General features: G+C 49.9%; 5 protein-coding genes, 1 non-coding gene and 1 pseudogene across 7 annotated transcripts; 2 read left to right on the forward strand and 5 right to left on the reverse strand.

Annotated features, from left to right (window-relative positions):
* Positions 1 to 558: 558 nt before the first annotated feature.
* BJX68DRAFT_31349 (UPF0187 domain membrane protein) lies at positions 559 to 2909 on the forward strand. The gene is made up of 7 exons (XM_071048960.1): positions 559 to 980; positions 1037 to 1184; positions 1244 to 1328; positions 1386 to 1511; positions 1561 to 1910; positions 1963 to 2136; positions 2185 to 2909. The coding sequence occupies exons 1-7, from the start codon at positions 720 to 722 to the stop codon at positions 2556 to 2558; spliced, it is 1518 nt and encodes a 505-aa protein (XP_070901528.1). The 5' UTR covers positions 559 to 719; the 3' UTR covers positions 2559 to 2909.
* Positions 2910 to 3259: 350 nt separating this feature from the next.
* Positions 3260 to 3808, reverse strand: BJX68DRAFT_264566 (uncharacterized protein; the record flags this gene model as incomplete). The annotated part of the gene is made up of 2 exons (XM_071044985.1): positions 3260 to 3638; positions 3717 to 3808. The coding sequence occupies 2 exons, from the start codon at positions 3806 to 3808 to the stop codon at positions 3260 to 3262; spliced, it is 471 nt and encodes a 156-aa protein (XP_070901529.1).
* A 224-nt stretch (positions 3809 to 4032) lies between these two features.
* BJX68DRAFT_t56 lies at positions 4033 to 4178 on the reverse strand. Its single transcript has one exon. It is a non-coding gene; the product is annotated as a tRNA-Ser (tRNA).
* Positions 4179 to 5017: 839 nt separating this feature from the next.
* On the reverse strand, positions 5018 to 5166 carry BJX68DRAFT_t55 (annotated as a pseudogene). Its single transcript has one exon. The product of its transcript is annotated as a tRNA-OTHER (tRNA).
* Positions 5167 to 7637: 2471 nt separating this feature from the next.
* BJX68DRAFT_264567 (uncharacterized protein) lies at positions 7638 to 8170 on the reverse strand (the record flags this gene model as incomplete). Its single annotated transcript, XM_071044986.1, has 2 exons — positions 7638 to 8070; positions 8142 to 8170. 2 exons carry the CDS (start codon positions 8168 to 8170, stop codon positions 7638 to 7640), a joined length of 462 nt encoding a protein of 153 aa, XP_070901530.1.
* A 2265-nt stretch (positions 8171 to 10435) lies between these two features.
* On the forward strand, positions 10436 to 11838 carry BJX68DRAFT_264568 (uncharacterized protein; the record flags this gene model as incomplete). Its single annotated transcript, XM_071044987.1, has 2 exons — positions 10436 to 10496; positions 10547 to 11838. The coding sequence occupies 2 exons, from the start codon at positions 10436 to 10438 to the stop codon at positions 11836 to 11838; spliced, it is 1353 nt and encodes a 450-aa protein (XP_070901531.1).
* A 682-nt stretch (positions 11839 to 12520) lies between these two features.
* Positions 12521 to 14411, reverse strand: BJX68DRAFT_232222 (glutathione synthase). Its single transcript, XM_071039460.1, has 2 exons — positions 14007 to 14411; positions 12521 to 13912 (listed from the first exon to the last, which is right to left on the reverse strand). Exons 1-2 carry the CDS (start codon positions 14306 to 14308, stop codon positions 12661 to 12663), a joined length of 1554 nt encoding a protein of 517 aa, XP_070901532.1. The 5' UTR covers positions 14309 to 14411; the 3' UTR covers positions 12521 to 12660.
* Between the last annotated feature and the right edge of the window lie 23 nt (positions 14412 to 14434).

Here is a 14434-nt window from a genome sequence, read left to right on the forward strand (position 1 = left end):
CAGCCCGCCAAAGGCCTGGATTGCAAGGTCGAGCCGCGTCGAGCCAATCGAGGCCGGAGTTTGGCTGGGGCGGATCCTCCCGTCTGACGCTGGGCTCTGCGTGGCGCAGACTCGCCCGTTAACATGGTTAACTTGCGTAAAGTTGCGGGCTTGCGGGCTTGGGTGCTTCTCCATTCTGAAACAGGGGCCTGGATTCGGCTTCTGCCGTGTCCCAAGGTTCGTTCTGGCTCTTCCCAAAAACCTCACATGGTGGGCGAACCGTGGACTTTCTGCAGAAACAAAGAGTCCCAGACAGCAGAAAATCCGGAGCAGCCCAACGGCCTCCCTTCAGGATTTGATACGTCCTTGACTCTTTGTCCTCAGGAGTCGTTACTAAGTGGCGTTCTTGCATCGTAGATGGTTAAATTGCGCTCTGAAGTCAAGAAAAAAAATCCCAATTCCCAAGCGGCTGACTTGGCCCAGGATCCTCGACTCCATCTAGAGCTTTCTCTGGCCGTTGACCTTTTTTTCTCCTCCCTCTTCTCTTCTCGCCCCCAGCTCTTCTTTCTCCCACATCTCTCTTTCAATCGTGCTTATGAATTGACCCGGATCCTTTCTTTCTGATTTCCTTTAACTCTTTCTACTCGTTTCATATTCCACCATCTAGGACACTCTCTGGCTAGACTGTCCTATTTCATTCTTTCACCTACCTACCTTCAAAGCACCTACCAAACTACATAATGGACGGAGGCGGTCACGCTGCACCACCAGCCGATGCTGGCGGCCACGCTGCTGCGCCAGCTGCAGATGGCCCTGCTCCCGTCGTGGCAGAGCGTGCTGGCCACCACGGCGCCGCTGCGAACGGTCACCATATTGACGACAAGAACTCCAGCCAGGAACGCATTACGCCGCGCCCTACTTTCCTCGAAAACCTTGCTAGCTCCCGAGATTCCCAGTTCATGTTCGATCGTCGCGACTCTGACGATCTAGATCGGTATTTCGTATGTCCGGTTCGATCTATACAAGTTGGAGACGTGCTAACGGGTTGTTTGTCTAGCACGGCCCGAGAGACCTCGACAAGCACTCAAAATGGCCAATTATGCTTCGTATGCACGGCAGTATCATGCCGAAACTGATCCTTCCCATCGCCTTCGTTGCCGGCTGGTCGACTTTGATAACCCTACTTTCCAAATATGTCCATAACCGTAAGCAATGCCTCGTTGGATGGTGCCCTGGTGGGTGGTTCGCTGATTGATTGGAACAGTCTCCGTTGATAACATCCTCCTCACGGTTCTCGGTTTCGTCGTCGGTCTGTCGCTCTCATTCCGAAGCTCGACAGCATACGAAAGGTATGGCTATACTTGGGCCTGTTCCATACTAGGTTTCGGAAGCTAATTATCACGTAGATGGGCCGATGGCCGAAAGTCGTGGTCCCTGCTCATTCAGACATCCCGAAATCTTGCTCGTACTATCTGGGTCAACACGACGGAGCGTGATGGCGAGGAAGGAAAGGTGGACCTCTTGAGGAAGCTGTATGAGACCCATCCTTGGCTTATCGATCAGCGCGTTAACTGTTATCAGTACTGCTATCAACCTTATTCTCGCTTTTGCAGTGGCTCTGAAGCACAAGCTGCGATTTGAACCCGATGTCGGGTACGATGACCTAGCGGGCCTAGTCGGATATCTCGATACCTTCGCCAAGGAAGCTCACGACCGTGACGTTCTCCAACCCAAGAAGAAGTCGCTTTGGAAGGCTACCGGCGAGTACCTGGGCGTCTCGTTTGCCGACTCGAACCCCAGGAAGCTTATCAAGAAAGCTACCAAGCCCTTGGGACATCTACCCCTTGAAGTGCTCAACCATATTTCCGCCTACGTCGACTCTGTCATCAACAACGGCACCCTCTCCATCAGTCTTCACCAGTCTCAAGCCAGTATGTAGTCACGATATGATGATTGGTTCAACCTTCTTGCTAACTCTCACAGTCACCTACCTTGCTCAGCTGAACGAGGTTGTCACCGGCAGCGAGCGTGTTCTCGATACTCCACTTCCTGCCGCGTACAGCATTGCCATTGCCCAGATTGCCTGGATCTATGTCCTTGTCCTTCCCTTCCAGCTCTACGATTCTCTTGGCTGGATCACCATCCCCGGATCAATTGGTAAGACCGCTTTTCATTCTCTACAGTACTCGCTCTAACAGGTCATAGTCGCTGCCTACATTATCCTCGGACTCGCCACCATCGGTAGCGAAATCGAGAACCCCTTCGGCCACGACGTAAACGATCTGCCTCTCGATACCTACTGCAGACAGATTGCCCTCGAGCTGGATATCATCACCGCTACCCCCGCCCCCAAGGTCGACGACTTCAGCATCCGCGAAGACAACTATGTCCTCTACCCGCTAAGCACATCCGGCCTCCCCTCCTGGAAGAACCGCAGCGTGGAGGATATCCGCGCCGCTCTCCGGGCCAAGGTCGTGGCGAACTGCTCGCCAAAATCTGCCTCGAATGCATCGACCGTGGTCGAGCATGTCAACGCGAAGCTCGAAAAGCTCGAGCAGAAGCAGCAGTCGGCGGTATGACATCTTTTTTGATGTCGAGATTTAACAAAACGTTGAATGTTTATGGATTTCTAATCCCTTATAAGAAACATAAAACAAAAACTCTCTTCTATCGCGTCGCAAGCATGGGAATTGGGCGTCTAAGTGAGCGTGTGAGGTTTAATTTGGTGTTTATAAACTCTTCGACTGTCGTTACTGTGCTACTACCTACCCACTGTGGATATATCCGGGCCTACGTGATTTAGGGTCTCTGTTTACATACAAATTTGCGCATCTAGAACTAAATATGTTGTATTTATCTAAAAGTGAAAATATGTCGGTTTACGGTCTGACTTCTTTCTAAGGAGGTGGCTCGCGTCGTCGTAGGGGATGTTGTCATGGTCAATGGCTCGGTCACCTTAGTGCCTTTTGTCCTGATCTTGACATTGGTCTCGACCCGGGTGGCCACGGTCCGATCATCCTGGCCAGACCTTGCCTCTTGTCCGCATGTGACGAAGCGCTTCTATGAGCGTCACCTATGATTTTCACCGCATGCGCAGCATATAGCACGCTCGCTTGATCCCAGACTGCCGCAGCAGCAGCAGCAGTACTACTTGGTGGATGAGTACCGCATAGCGATATATCAGGTGGGTGATAATCCTGAACACAGGAATCTCCTCCCATCCTCTCCTCCCATCCTTTTCCCAATCGGAATTCAGAAATTCTTCCTCCTTCGCCCGAGTTCAGGAAACAAACAAATCCCTCCCACCCCCCCTTACCAACGCGCCCAAAAAATTTCCCTTCGCACACACCCTCCACGCAACACCACTCTCCGCGTCCGCCGTATCAGATCCCGCCCCACCAATCCACGAACTCACAGCCGTGACGACAGCTTGCGCGTCCTGGCGCGGAACGCGGATCCATATCGTTTTGTCTGTCGATTGTGATTGTGATTGAGATCGTGGGGGTTCAGGACTAACTTTGAGGATGTCGATTGGAATCGACGTCCCCATTTGACCGAGGAACTGCGATAGCGCGGAGGATAGGTATGTGCGTGCTGTTAGGGGGTCGAGCGGGGTTTGAAGGGCGGAGGTAGAGGTGTTGCTATGATGTTGATGAATTCTAGAAGATTGTGGTTAGTTACTGTATATTGAGGAGATTTGAAGTGATGTTGGATTGGCGAAAGAAGGGGGAACTTACAGCTGGAGCTTGAGGTACGTCCAGGGCGGATTGCGCGCGGTGAAGGTTGTTGTTTGCGTGTCGGACGCGGCTTTTCGTTTTGTCGGCGTCATTTTAGGACAATTCGTTTTGCTGAGCGAGGTCGGGTCAACTTCGCTATCTCCGAGCTCTGGCTTGTATCGGTCGTTGGGGTCTGCGGGGACAGGTGCCAAAAAAAAAAAAAAGAAAGGGGAGGGGTGGGGTTGTTGGGAAGGTCCGGTGTCAAGATTGATGTCACGCCTGCAGCAGCAGAGTTTTGAAAGAGATAGATAGCATGAGAAGAAAAAAAAGAAAGATACGACACCTGTGAGATTCGAACTCTGGTTCTGTTAGAATATGTCTCTTCCTTTTAGGAAAGGCTACTGACCACGCTCCCGAAGGAAATGCCTGACTTTCCAAGTAAGGAATAGCAGGGCATCGCGTTAACCACTCCGCCAAAGTGCCTTGGTGGCAGACTATGTAATTTAAAGCTATATATTCCAGCAATGTTTTTGCGGGCTACTTATCTGGTCAACATCCTGAGATCCACCCTTTTTTCCAGAGCCATCAGAACTAACGGAGTATCAGAAGTTTACAGAATATGACTGGCCATATAATCCACACCTGTCTCGACATTATTATACTGCAGATCTAGACAAATCTCACACCAGCCTGCTCCAGATGAAGTATGTGTAAGTTGCAACGTAAGTCGAAAACTGCCAAATTCTCATCAAAGGTGTAGCAGCACCAACTTAGGGGTGACCTCGCCATCCACATCTACCCCGGAGTAGTACATCGCCAGGCTACATTGATAGTAAAGTTATCTCGACGGCTGTATGTTTCACTACTTGAGTTGGCCTAGGGTTTGCCTACGCCTATATCTGCCGATGTGGAATACCTCAGATCCTTCGCCCCTTGGTATATATTCTCAAGAGTATCTCCTAGCCCGTGGTCCGGATTCAGGACTTGTGTTGGATGTTCTATCTGGTCCATGCCACATCACCAGGCTACAACATGAAAAAAAAAAGCATGTATCGTATCAAGTTGTCGCTCCGTACATACATCATCATTCCAGCTACTAGTCTTGTGTAGTGCGGTATCGAGCGCCGTTGGCATTCGGACGATTTAATTATTGAACGGGCTTTCTGTATATTCCCATGTCAATTGCCCGTATCTACCTCCGGTAAGCAGGCAGTCATGTGCTCAAGGCCTTGATGCATGAGGAAATAAGTCATAAAAAGGGAATGAAGTTGTGACCGAGTTCACGAAAAAGATGCCTCAGGAAAAAAAAAACTTAATTGAATCGACACCTGTGAGATTCGAACTCTGGGTTTAGGTTAGTATATTATGTGTACCTGTCAGGAGGATATGACTAACCACGCTCCCGAGGGAAATGCCTGACTTCCTGATATGGAATAGCAGGGCATCGCGTTAACCACTCCGCCAAAGTGCCTTGTTGAAAAACCGAATCCCAGTTTATATTATCAATCTTAATCAACTCGACCCGGCATTTAAGGAACAACAAATTTGAGGTTTTCCTCGTTTATATCGCTCATCTACAGAAATAATCATTCCATATAGACTCCCACTGGAGGCCTGCAAAAGCCAGGCGTACAATACTTCCTTAGTTCCCACATTGGTTTTGATCGTGGATGGTTCTACATGCTAAAATAAAGGGGGGTTACTCGAATTTTTGAAGCCAGACATGAACTATAAGCTCACATAGATATCGCCAAAGAAAAGCGGGGTAGAAAGAAGGCAGTGTGATCTTGGGCTGGTATTCCACCCATACGAATCCATCAAGAAGATACTATTCTAGTATGGCCTCTTGGATTGCACATCCTGCCGTCCTGCTAATCACCCTGGGGAAGTTGATTCTGGGTGAAAAGGGCGAACACTGGTTCTCAACCACAATCTATTTGTGGGAAGACTATCATCGCACATCAACCCTTTCTACTGCTCCATCTTTAATCTCTTGATTATTGGTAGAATATTCCCATCATTATCGGTATAAGCACCACCAATAAACTGCTTCAGGACGGTTTCCGTGCACTCTGGTTTTGACTGAATCAAGAGATAACGGCCTGGTCTTTGAGCGATTTCCTCGTCAGTTGCGCCTAGCATCCAGTCCACAAAACTGTTCGCCTTTTTTTGCTGCCTTTTCGCCAGAGACCGAAGCATAGAAGCTGTGTTCCTTCCCATCTAGGCTCGTGAGAGTGAGGTGAAACGCAAGTCGTGCTCCTGGATCTCCATGCTCGACATTTTTTGCCCATGCTCGAGGATGATGTCTGTCGGGAGCGCTTATCTCTGCTTTGATCTTTACAATTCCGAGTTTTTCGGGGTCCGAGAATCTGCACAGAACTACCCTGTCAACTTGAAAATGGATTTCCGTTCTGTGAGCATAGGCTCGATAATACATCCTCCCTCCGTCCCCTCGATATGCCACCTGGGACTCCGCACTCCCGCTGAAAAGTGCCATTTGTGTCTTCATGAAACGATGGTATGTTTTCTTGGTGCCGGGGAGGCTGGATTAGAAATGACATCTTGCATCGTCTCCACGAGTCTGTCCTGGGACGAAAGCCGCAATTGAGCAATGCTCCCATCGCCCACGGCAATATCTGCAGCCTCGACCCGGTCTTGCTCAAGCTCCTGTTGGACCTCGATCGTTTCTCGATCTACAAGGTCGATACAGGGCCATACGGAGATATCCCCCGATGGTATATTGGCCAGGCGATCCCGGCCCAATACCTCGTCCAACAATAGGCGAACCCTGGCTATTTCTGTGCCAAAGACAGTGCGTCTGCGCTGCTTCGAGCGGGGAATCATGGACCCGGCTCTTTTGATAGGAGCTCTGGGTACTAGGTATGTAAGTAGAAGAAGAGCTTGGGTCAAAGACTCTGCTGATGCCTCCAGTCGACGGATGTCATCCATGCTGAATTTCTTTTGCTTCAGCCATGCGAGCACGTTGGGGTCAATATTGTCAGGTGTCCGTTTGGCGTACCCACCCCTCTCACGATCGTATTGCCGGATGATCTGCAACACAATAAGCTGAGAAGTGGTTGAATTATGCAAAATGTCCTTGGTATCTGTCATAAGTGCAGAGAAGCGGAAAACCATGGACAGCTTCGTGGCCTGGGGCCAGCTGTTTGACCAGAGGGCAGTCAATGGTGCAGGAGATTCAATGTAAATTCTCCAAATACTGTTACCATGCACATCGAGCCATGCATGAAACTCAGTGCCCTGAAGAGTGAAAGTAACACTCTTTAGGTCCTGATTTATAAAAGCCTTCTGCGCTATCTCATCGCATATCAAAACAACTCTCAGGTGACTCCGTTGCAGAACTTCAAGGTTAAGTTGATGGAGTATATGGGCGCTACGAGCATCTGTAGGATGTACCTGTGCCCCTGGGCAGATTGCTCTCATCCGGCGAAATTTATAACTCCATACTAGACAGTTCGCACAATTGAAACCGCTCTGCGAAAGACCAGCTGGCAACAAGCTCTCTGTAGATTCTCCGCCGCTGCTTATTAGCTCATCCCGGATAATGATACTGATTCGAGCTCTATAGGTCCCAAATGGAAGGGCCATAGTATGCACTGCCGTCTCGTTTGCGCCAGGGAGCTGGCTTAACCTTGCTTCAAGCCAATCGTGGCTCGTAGGATCAATATTCGTTGCCCAGTCTGGGTCACAGCTTTGAAATAGCTCAAATGTCATCCGCCCATCGGGACTAAACGAGATAGCCTCGAGGATCGCACTTTGGCATTCTCCTTTTGTCATCTGTTGAAAAGGCTTACTGCAAGAAAGTTGTAACTGACCCTCCTGCTGTTGGATCCGAAAGTCAGGCCAAGTCCTTATATCCTCGTCGTCTGAATTGCGTAGTGGTAGGGAGAGTTCACGCCGGATCCAGGGTGATAAGGAGCGGCCTTAGAGAAGCGGCGAGATAATGTTCAAGCCGAAAAACGAGTATTTGCCCTCTTCCGGCAGCCCAAAGGCCTCGTCTAGCTGCTCAGGTGGGAGTGACTGAAATGCCCTCGCCATAACCATTTCCAATATATTGTTCAGTGTAATGTTGATGGCTGGATCTAGATCATTCGGAAGATCTATCGACCAAAGCTTGATAAAGTGGGCTGTCCGGTGTCCATCTCCTTTGCTGATCACAAAGTAATGGAGTGTGTCTAAGCTCCCACACTGGATTGCTCGGATATGTTGCTTAATTCGATGAAGCGGATTCCTAGACTGCCCAACATAAACCCGCCAATACGCCCTGTCGCGATCATCCGTCACAAAGTTCATATAGCCGTTATCCATAGTCCATGATATGTTTCGCTCAATCTGTTGTTGTCGTACGTTCTCAAGTCTGTAGACCAGTCAGTATTACTATGTATATCAATCCATTCACTTGTGCGGACGAGGCCTGAATTTCCATACAGATCGCTTGTGATTATCCGCCCTTCCATGCTTCTGACTGACACATCAATGGTATTAAGCAGCATTTCAGCGAGGGACTCCGCTCCACCTAACTGCTCAATCACCGCCTTGTATGGAATGTGTTGTAAACCACCTTGCTGGCCGAAGGAACCTTGAAGCGTACGCAGAAGAGAAATAGTCACCCGGTGAAGGGATGGGAAGTTGAATGATGGCTGTGGCTTTATTGTTTCGCGACTCTAGTTTTCAATTTAAACCTTAGTAAGTGTCTGGCATTTCTGTGATTTTTGACTCACTTGGTTGCTTACTGTCAGAGGACTTGCTTCCCCGCAGGTGCTTAGAACACTGGCCTGAATAGGGAGGGTTGGCTGCCGCTGGATCCTTGAGCCTGGATTGTTTTCTCTGAGAACCTGTCGAGGGCAGTTTTCTCCTTTGTGTCCTTTTCTACCGCAACAGGGACATGGATGTATCTTAGGACAAACGGTAATCACATGTCCAGACTTCCTACAGTAACCGCACGGTAAATCTGGACATTCTCTTTTGGCGTGGTTCATACCGCCGCAATGATGACATGCCCTTCTGGGGTCTTCGCCTTCAAGATAGAATGGCATGATATTGCTAACACAAGCTAGGCCGAGGGAGCCTGAAGCAGACTCGAGACGTCTAGGAAGAAAAGATTTGAGGAAGATGCTAGGTATTGCGAGTGCAGTGATTGAGGCTTGTGTGTTGTGCGTACGAAGCTCTGCAGTGGTCGCGCACTTCCAAAGGTGATTCCCAATCAAACGAATCATGAGCAGATACTTCCACCTATTCCGGTATTTCTCTCAGACGCTCAGAAGATAGTTGCACTTGAGGTCCTCGGGCATTACAGCGCACAGACTGATGCTGGGACATACAGCAGAATAAGGACTGAATGCCAGCAGAGACTCACTCCTCTTGACTACTTTAGCTGAACATGCCGCTGATGAAGGATCAATGATGTCGTCTTTCGCAGAGTCCCATTTGTTCAGCAGCAATCTACAGGCGAGGATTCACAATGGATGACTTGAACCTCGACTTTGAAAATTAGGGGACATTTTAAGAGCGCAGCCCTGGAGCAGAGCAAGTGCTTCACAATAATGCAGGCTTGACTCGTGGCACTGGGTGTGAATGAATGGCTAGCCTTCTTGGTTGTTCGTATGATTTTGCGCTTGTGGGTTGTCTCAAAGTAGTAAAAGGGCTAGGTGACTCAAAAGAAAAGAGTTTCTTATTGTTAGGGAAGCCGCATTGTGCTTTGTGTACCTTAGCTTAGGAATAAACTCACATTACGAGGACCATCAAGACTAAAAGGTGGGAATGGCTATTCCAGATGGCACTAAACACATGACATGAGTTACAATATGTAGAGACTTGCATTGACTTTACTGTTGTCTAGGACTGATGGAGATACAGGCAAGTTCCAAGACACATGAATAGGCAAAAACCATCAATTGATTCTGATTACTGGGAGTGCCCATGTCATTTGATTGTCTTCCATTGTTGGGACAGCCAGCCTCTATTCATGACCAGAGTCTGCGTCACAGCCAGTGGAGCCGATGCCCATCATTGACCAGGACCAGCTCATGACAGCATTCCTGCTGCTCTAAAACCTATGGTGGCTTCCAACACCCTTTCAATTGATGAGGCTGGGTAGGTTCGCCTTGGGGCGGAACTGGCGAGGTCCCTACTGGCAACCTCAGATCCAGCGACGAAATCGCCGTACAACAACACAGAAAAAAGGTGGATTATAGGCACCATTAGGCTCATTTTGAAGAGAAATCCAACTTGTATCCCATCCGCACAAGATAGAGTTCCGTCCTAATTCTCCGCGAGGAAGACGGGCCTACTTTTTGGGGTGTGCGGAGAGGAGGAGCAGGAGTGAGAGAATATCTGCTCACACTCTCTCAGGACCGAAATCCGCACCTCAGCCTGCCCAGGTGCAGACCTCACCGAGCCTGATCGGGTCTTCTATACCAACCCCCTCTAATTGTTCGGTAGCCCTGAGGGACGAACAATAGATTTCTCTTGCAGCAAGATGGAATCTCCTATCCTGTCTTCACTCTCCTTCCTCATCGCTCATTTCCCATCCAAACGGTCGTTCGTTCTGCTTCACTCTCGTTTCAGTTGCATTCCCATTGATTCCAAGCGGGGTATCAAATTGCGTGGAGAGACTACAGACTCATAGCAACTGCTCAGACAAGTTCAGGTGCGCAATGGAGCAGAGGTGCAGGCGGAGATGGAGGAGACAAGGCTAACGCTTGCTTCCAGTCGAAACCACGATGCCTACTCGCAATAATCGCGGAGGAGTTTCCAAGCCAGGGTCTCATCTTCCAAGCAAATGTGAGTTATTTGCATTCCCTTTTGCGAATCAGACACTGACATTGCAAAAGCGGTACCTAGACAGGACAGTCCTAGGGCCAACGATACCAAAAACCGCACGCTCCACCACGCTGCTCAGACTGAATGGACCTGGGAAAACATGCCCGATATAATTTATCAACTCAAGCCCGAAGGAAAATCCAACCGCAACGAGGAACCGCCTATGCTCCCATACAGGATTCACAACAACGACGTGCGAGACCTCCCTATCCTTCCGGACAATATCTCGTCAACTGTTGAAGAGTTTCGAGTTGAGGCCTGGATGCGCCTTGATAGACGTATCCGCCTCAGGGATATCACTGACCGTATACATCCTGATTTCCGCCTAAGGGAGAACGCACTACAGCAGCGCGGCGTGCGCTTCCGTCAGGCCTTTGGCTTGCTTGCGTGGGATTCGGGAAATAAACGCAGTCTCAAGCTTGAAGAGAAGCTCCTAGCCAAGATGAAGAATCTGGGACTAGATCCTAGATTAAACTCTACCAGAGGCATCACTCCTGGGCTTATCAACCCGAAGGCCGGCGAGGAGGGTGGCCGGGTGCCTCTCCCTGTTGGCTGGGGCCCGAACAAGTCTTCTCGTACCAAGAAGGTACAGTGTATCGAAGCTGAGCTGCTCAAAGAGACTCTAACTGGAGTTGAACCTTCTAAATCAAGAGCCGATCTTCCCAAGCCCAAGGAACCCACACCAGACCCTGATCCTTCGGGATTTGAGGAATACATGAGGAGCATCGAGGAATCACTACCAGAAGACCTTGTCGAAGATGCCGAGAGCCTCAAGCCAATGGAATACGAGCTTAATAGCGAGGCTTCACTATCTGAAGAAACACAGAGCTGCGATCCCGTTCCACAGATCAAGTACACTCCCGAGTACATTATAGCAGATGAAGACCTCCCCACATCCGTGAGCATGGCAGACCTCGATTTGACCAAGGGCGTGACACAGCCCGAGCCAGAGCTAAAGCTCCGTTACCCATTAGTCGATGACAATTTCAACCCCCAATCTCCGTTCTGGTCGTCAAGCTCTGTGATATCTACTCGCGGCTTTTGCTCTTCCACTTGTTTTAACGATGCCCCACAGCAGCCAGACGAGCTTCTTAAGGCTATACACATACAGCCTCCGTTCTGTTCTCAAAGCACACCCCAGACACCATCTACAGATGGTTTTCACTTCATAAACCCGAGTGATCTCGACACGGTCAAGCAGCAGGCTGAGATGAATGGCTACGACAACATGTTTAATGAATACTACTCCGCCGAGCGCCAGCTGAACGAGATGCCACACTATCACTCTTTCGCACTCTGGTGACTGATCTTCTCCTCCCTTCTTTTCAAGTCTACACTTTACAGGCTGGTCTTGTCCTCTCTCGTCCCCTCTCCCTTCCTCCTCTCCACCTTCTCTTATATCTCCTGTACCATATACTCGATCTTCGGGAAATTCCCTTCAAGGATATACCCCTGTACACCACCACATGCTCTCAATACTCTCATACTTTCAGCGGAGAATTGGCGTTGTTTTCCTCTTCTCATCAGGGTTCTGGTCCCGGTTCCCACCGCTCATGCTCCAGACCTCATCCGAGCCCTAGCTTTCCATTACGGGTTCCAAGCTATTGGCATTCGTGTTGTTTCAGGCTCTTGTTTCTGTACCTGTTTTTAATCCTGTTCTGGTGCCTATGCTTGTCTTCCTTTTTCCTTTCTTCGATGTGTTGCTTTTGTCCGGCCTTTACATGTGATGGCACCAGAGCCGATCGCGATATACCTGTTCAAACTAAAGAAGATTTGTTGTACACAAGAGTTGCTTGATGATTGATACGTTTAATATGGGTCGCCCTAGTGTTTTTGCTCTTTATTCTCGAGGGTTGAATCAATTTATCCGCAATGTTCTTGATCCTTTCCTGATACGTTCTAATGATGGGCGATATCGTAACCACGCGACCAGCCGCCAGCCAGCCCTAACTCCTGAGCTTATTGCCCCCGAGGGCCTTGGCGAAGTTTATCTGGACAGCTGTTTTGACAACGATGGAATAAAGCGACGGTGCAAAAAAAGACAAGTTTATAGTGTAACCAGAGAACCAAAGAATCAGAGCCTTACTATATCATTTACAGGAGTGTCTAAGAGAAAACACGGCCTCTAAAAGAGCACTATACTATCTAGACTCGAGAACCCTGTCGCAACACCACCTTCATTCACGCCCTCAGCCTTCGTCCTCATCAACCATCCACCCTGCTCATTATGCAGTACTTCGCCACCAGCCTGGTCCCACAGGATCGTGCCGTAAACACCCAGCTCGCCGATCACACCGCCGGCAAGAACTTCGCCATCGCTGCGGAGAGCGACGTTCTTCGCGGCAGCCGGTGGGTGGATGAGCTCCATGAGGATCCAGCGTTTCCACTCGTTCTCGGGAATCGAGCGAAGGAAGTCCGGAATCGCTGTTTTATAGATGTTATTTCCGCCGCCTTCGCGCTGGGGTTTCAGGACGTGGTTCGAGGCTGTTTCGGGGTTCAGGGCGAGGGCGCGGCCCTGGCCGTCGAGAGAGAGGTCGTACTGCGGGGCGAAGGTTGCGCGGAGACGGCTGATGAGGGGTTCGGGAGTGTCGGGGAGGAATGAGGTCAGGTGGTCAGGGCCTGTGGTAGTTGCGAGGACTTGTTGGATAATTTTGGAGCCGGCGAGTTGGTTGAGAACTGTGGGGCATTTGATTGAAGCGGAGCGCTCGAGGTGTGTCCGGGCTTGCCAGTCGCGCGGGGAGTTGTAGTCCGTTGGTGTGTAGAAGCAGCGGAGGTAGACGGTTGTTACTTCGAATTCTGTTCCCGACGGGAAGTAAGGCGGGTGGTAGATGAGAGGGCGAGCTGGATTGGAGTCCGGGATGGAGGTGTGGTCTAGGACTTCGGAGCTTAGGAGACGGAAGACGGGAATCTTGTGGACCTTTGTGAGTTGTCGCGAGAGTGCGAGTTGGTCGAAGATGTTTCGCTCGTTTTCTTGAACCACGAACAGGATGCAGGTGGGCAGCTTGGGGTTTGATTTGGACGGTCCGTATGCGGTATGTGCTGTCGCGAGGCCTGCGGAGAGCGTCTCCACCGCGGTATTCTCCGGTACTGCACCGGAAGTAAGTAATGGGTGTTGTGGGTATGCGAGAGGATGCCCCGGAGGGGAATTGAGAAGTTCAGAATGCAAGGAGGTCACAAGCGATGACAAGCCACCGAAAGACGAGGAGATGGTGTTGAACTCCACCTGCTTTAGCTGGGGACTTGTCGAGCCGGACGGGGAGTGTGCCATGTAATCGGACCGGTAGAGGCCAAGGGAAAGCGTCTGTGCATATCCTTCCTCTTGGACAGTGATATGGACTTTCCAGAGGTTCGAAATGAAGTCATCCACGTCGATAAGACTACAGTCAAAGTCATCCTTAGTTATATTTCTAGACATCTCCCATAGAGCATGGCCCTGAAACTCGCAAAACAATTGAACACAGAAGCTCTTACTCTTCCATAATCTTGCCAATCCATTCTTTATTACACGTTATCGCAGCATAGAGCTTATTGTACACGGTCTGTAATGCCTTCGCCTCTTCGAAACTGCTTTTCGGGAACGGGCTAGGGAACAAAGTCACTGGTGCATTCGTCGCGAGCACGCCGTAAGGATTGGAGTCCTTCGAAATGAAAGTCGGTGCCGGCCTGACCATCAGGCCATTTTGTGTAGCCCAATCCTTGACTGTCTGTACCAGGAACTCCTTCTGTGCGGGGTTCAAGTAGGGGGGATAATTTTCGTAGACGGAATCGGACATGGCGTAATAACTAGATTTCGGGCCAGAAACATATATAGGAAGAACGAGAGGTTTGTAGATCCGTATAGAATAGTCTATAGACGAAAAGAAGCAAGTGAAAGTTGTTGACAGAGTTCAGGTCATCGC

The sequence above is a fragment of the Aspergillus pseudodeflectus genome (assembly GCF_044049435.1).
Source record: "Aspergillus pseudodeflectus strain CBS 756.74 chromosome Unknown BJX68scaffold_11, whole genome shotgun sequence".
Taxonomy (NCBI): Eukaryota; Fungi; Ascomycota; class Eurotiomycetes; order Eurotiales; family Aspergillaceae; genus Aspergillus; species Aspergillus pseudodeflectus.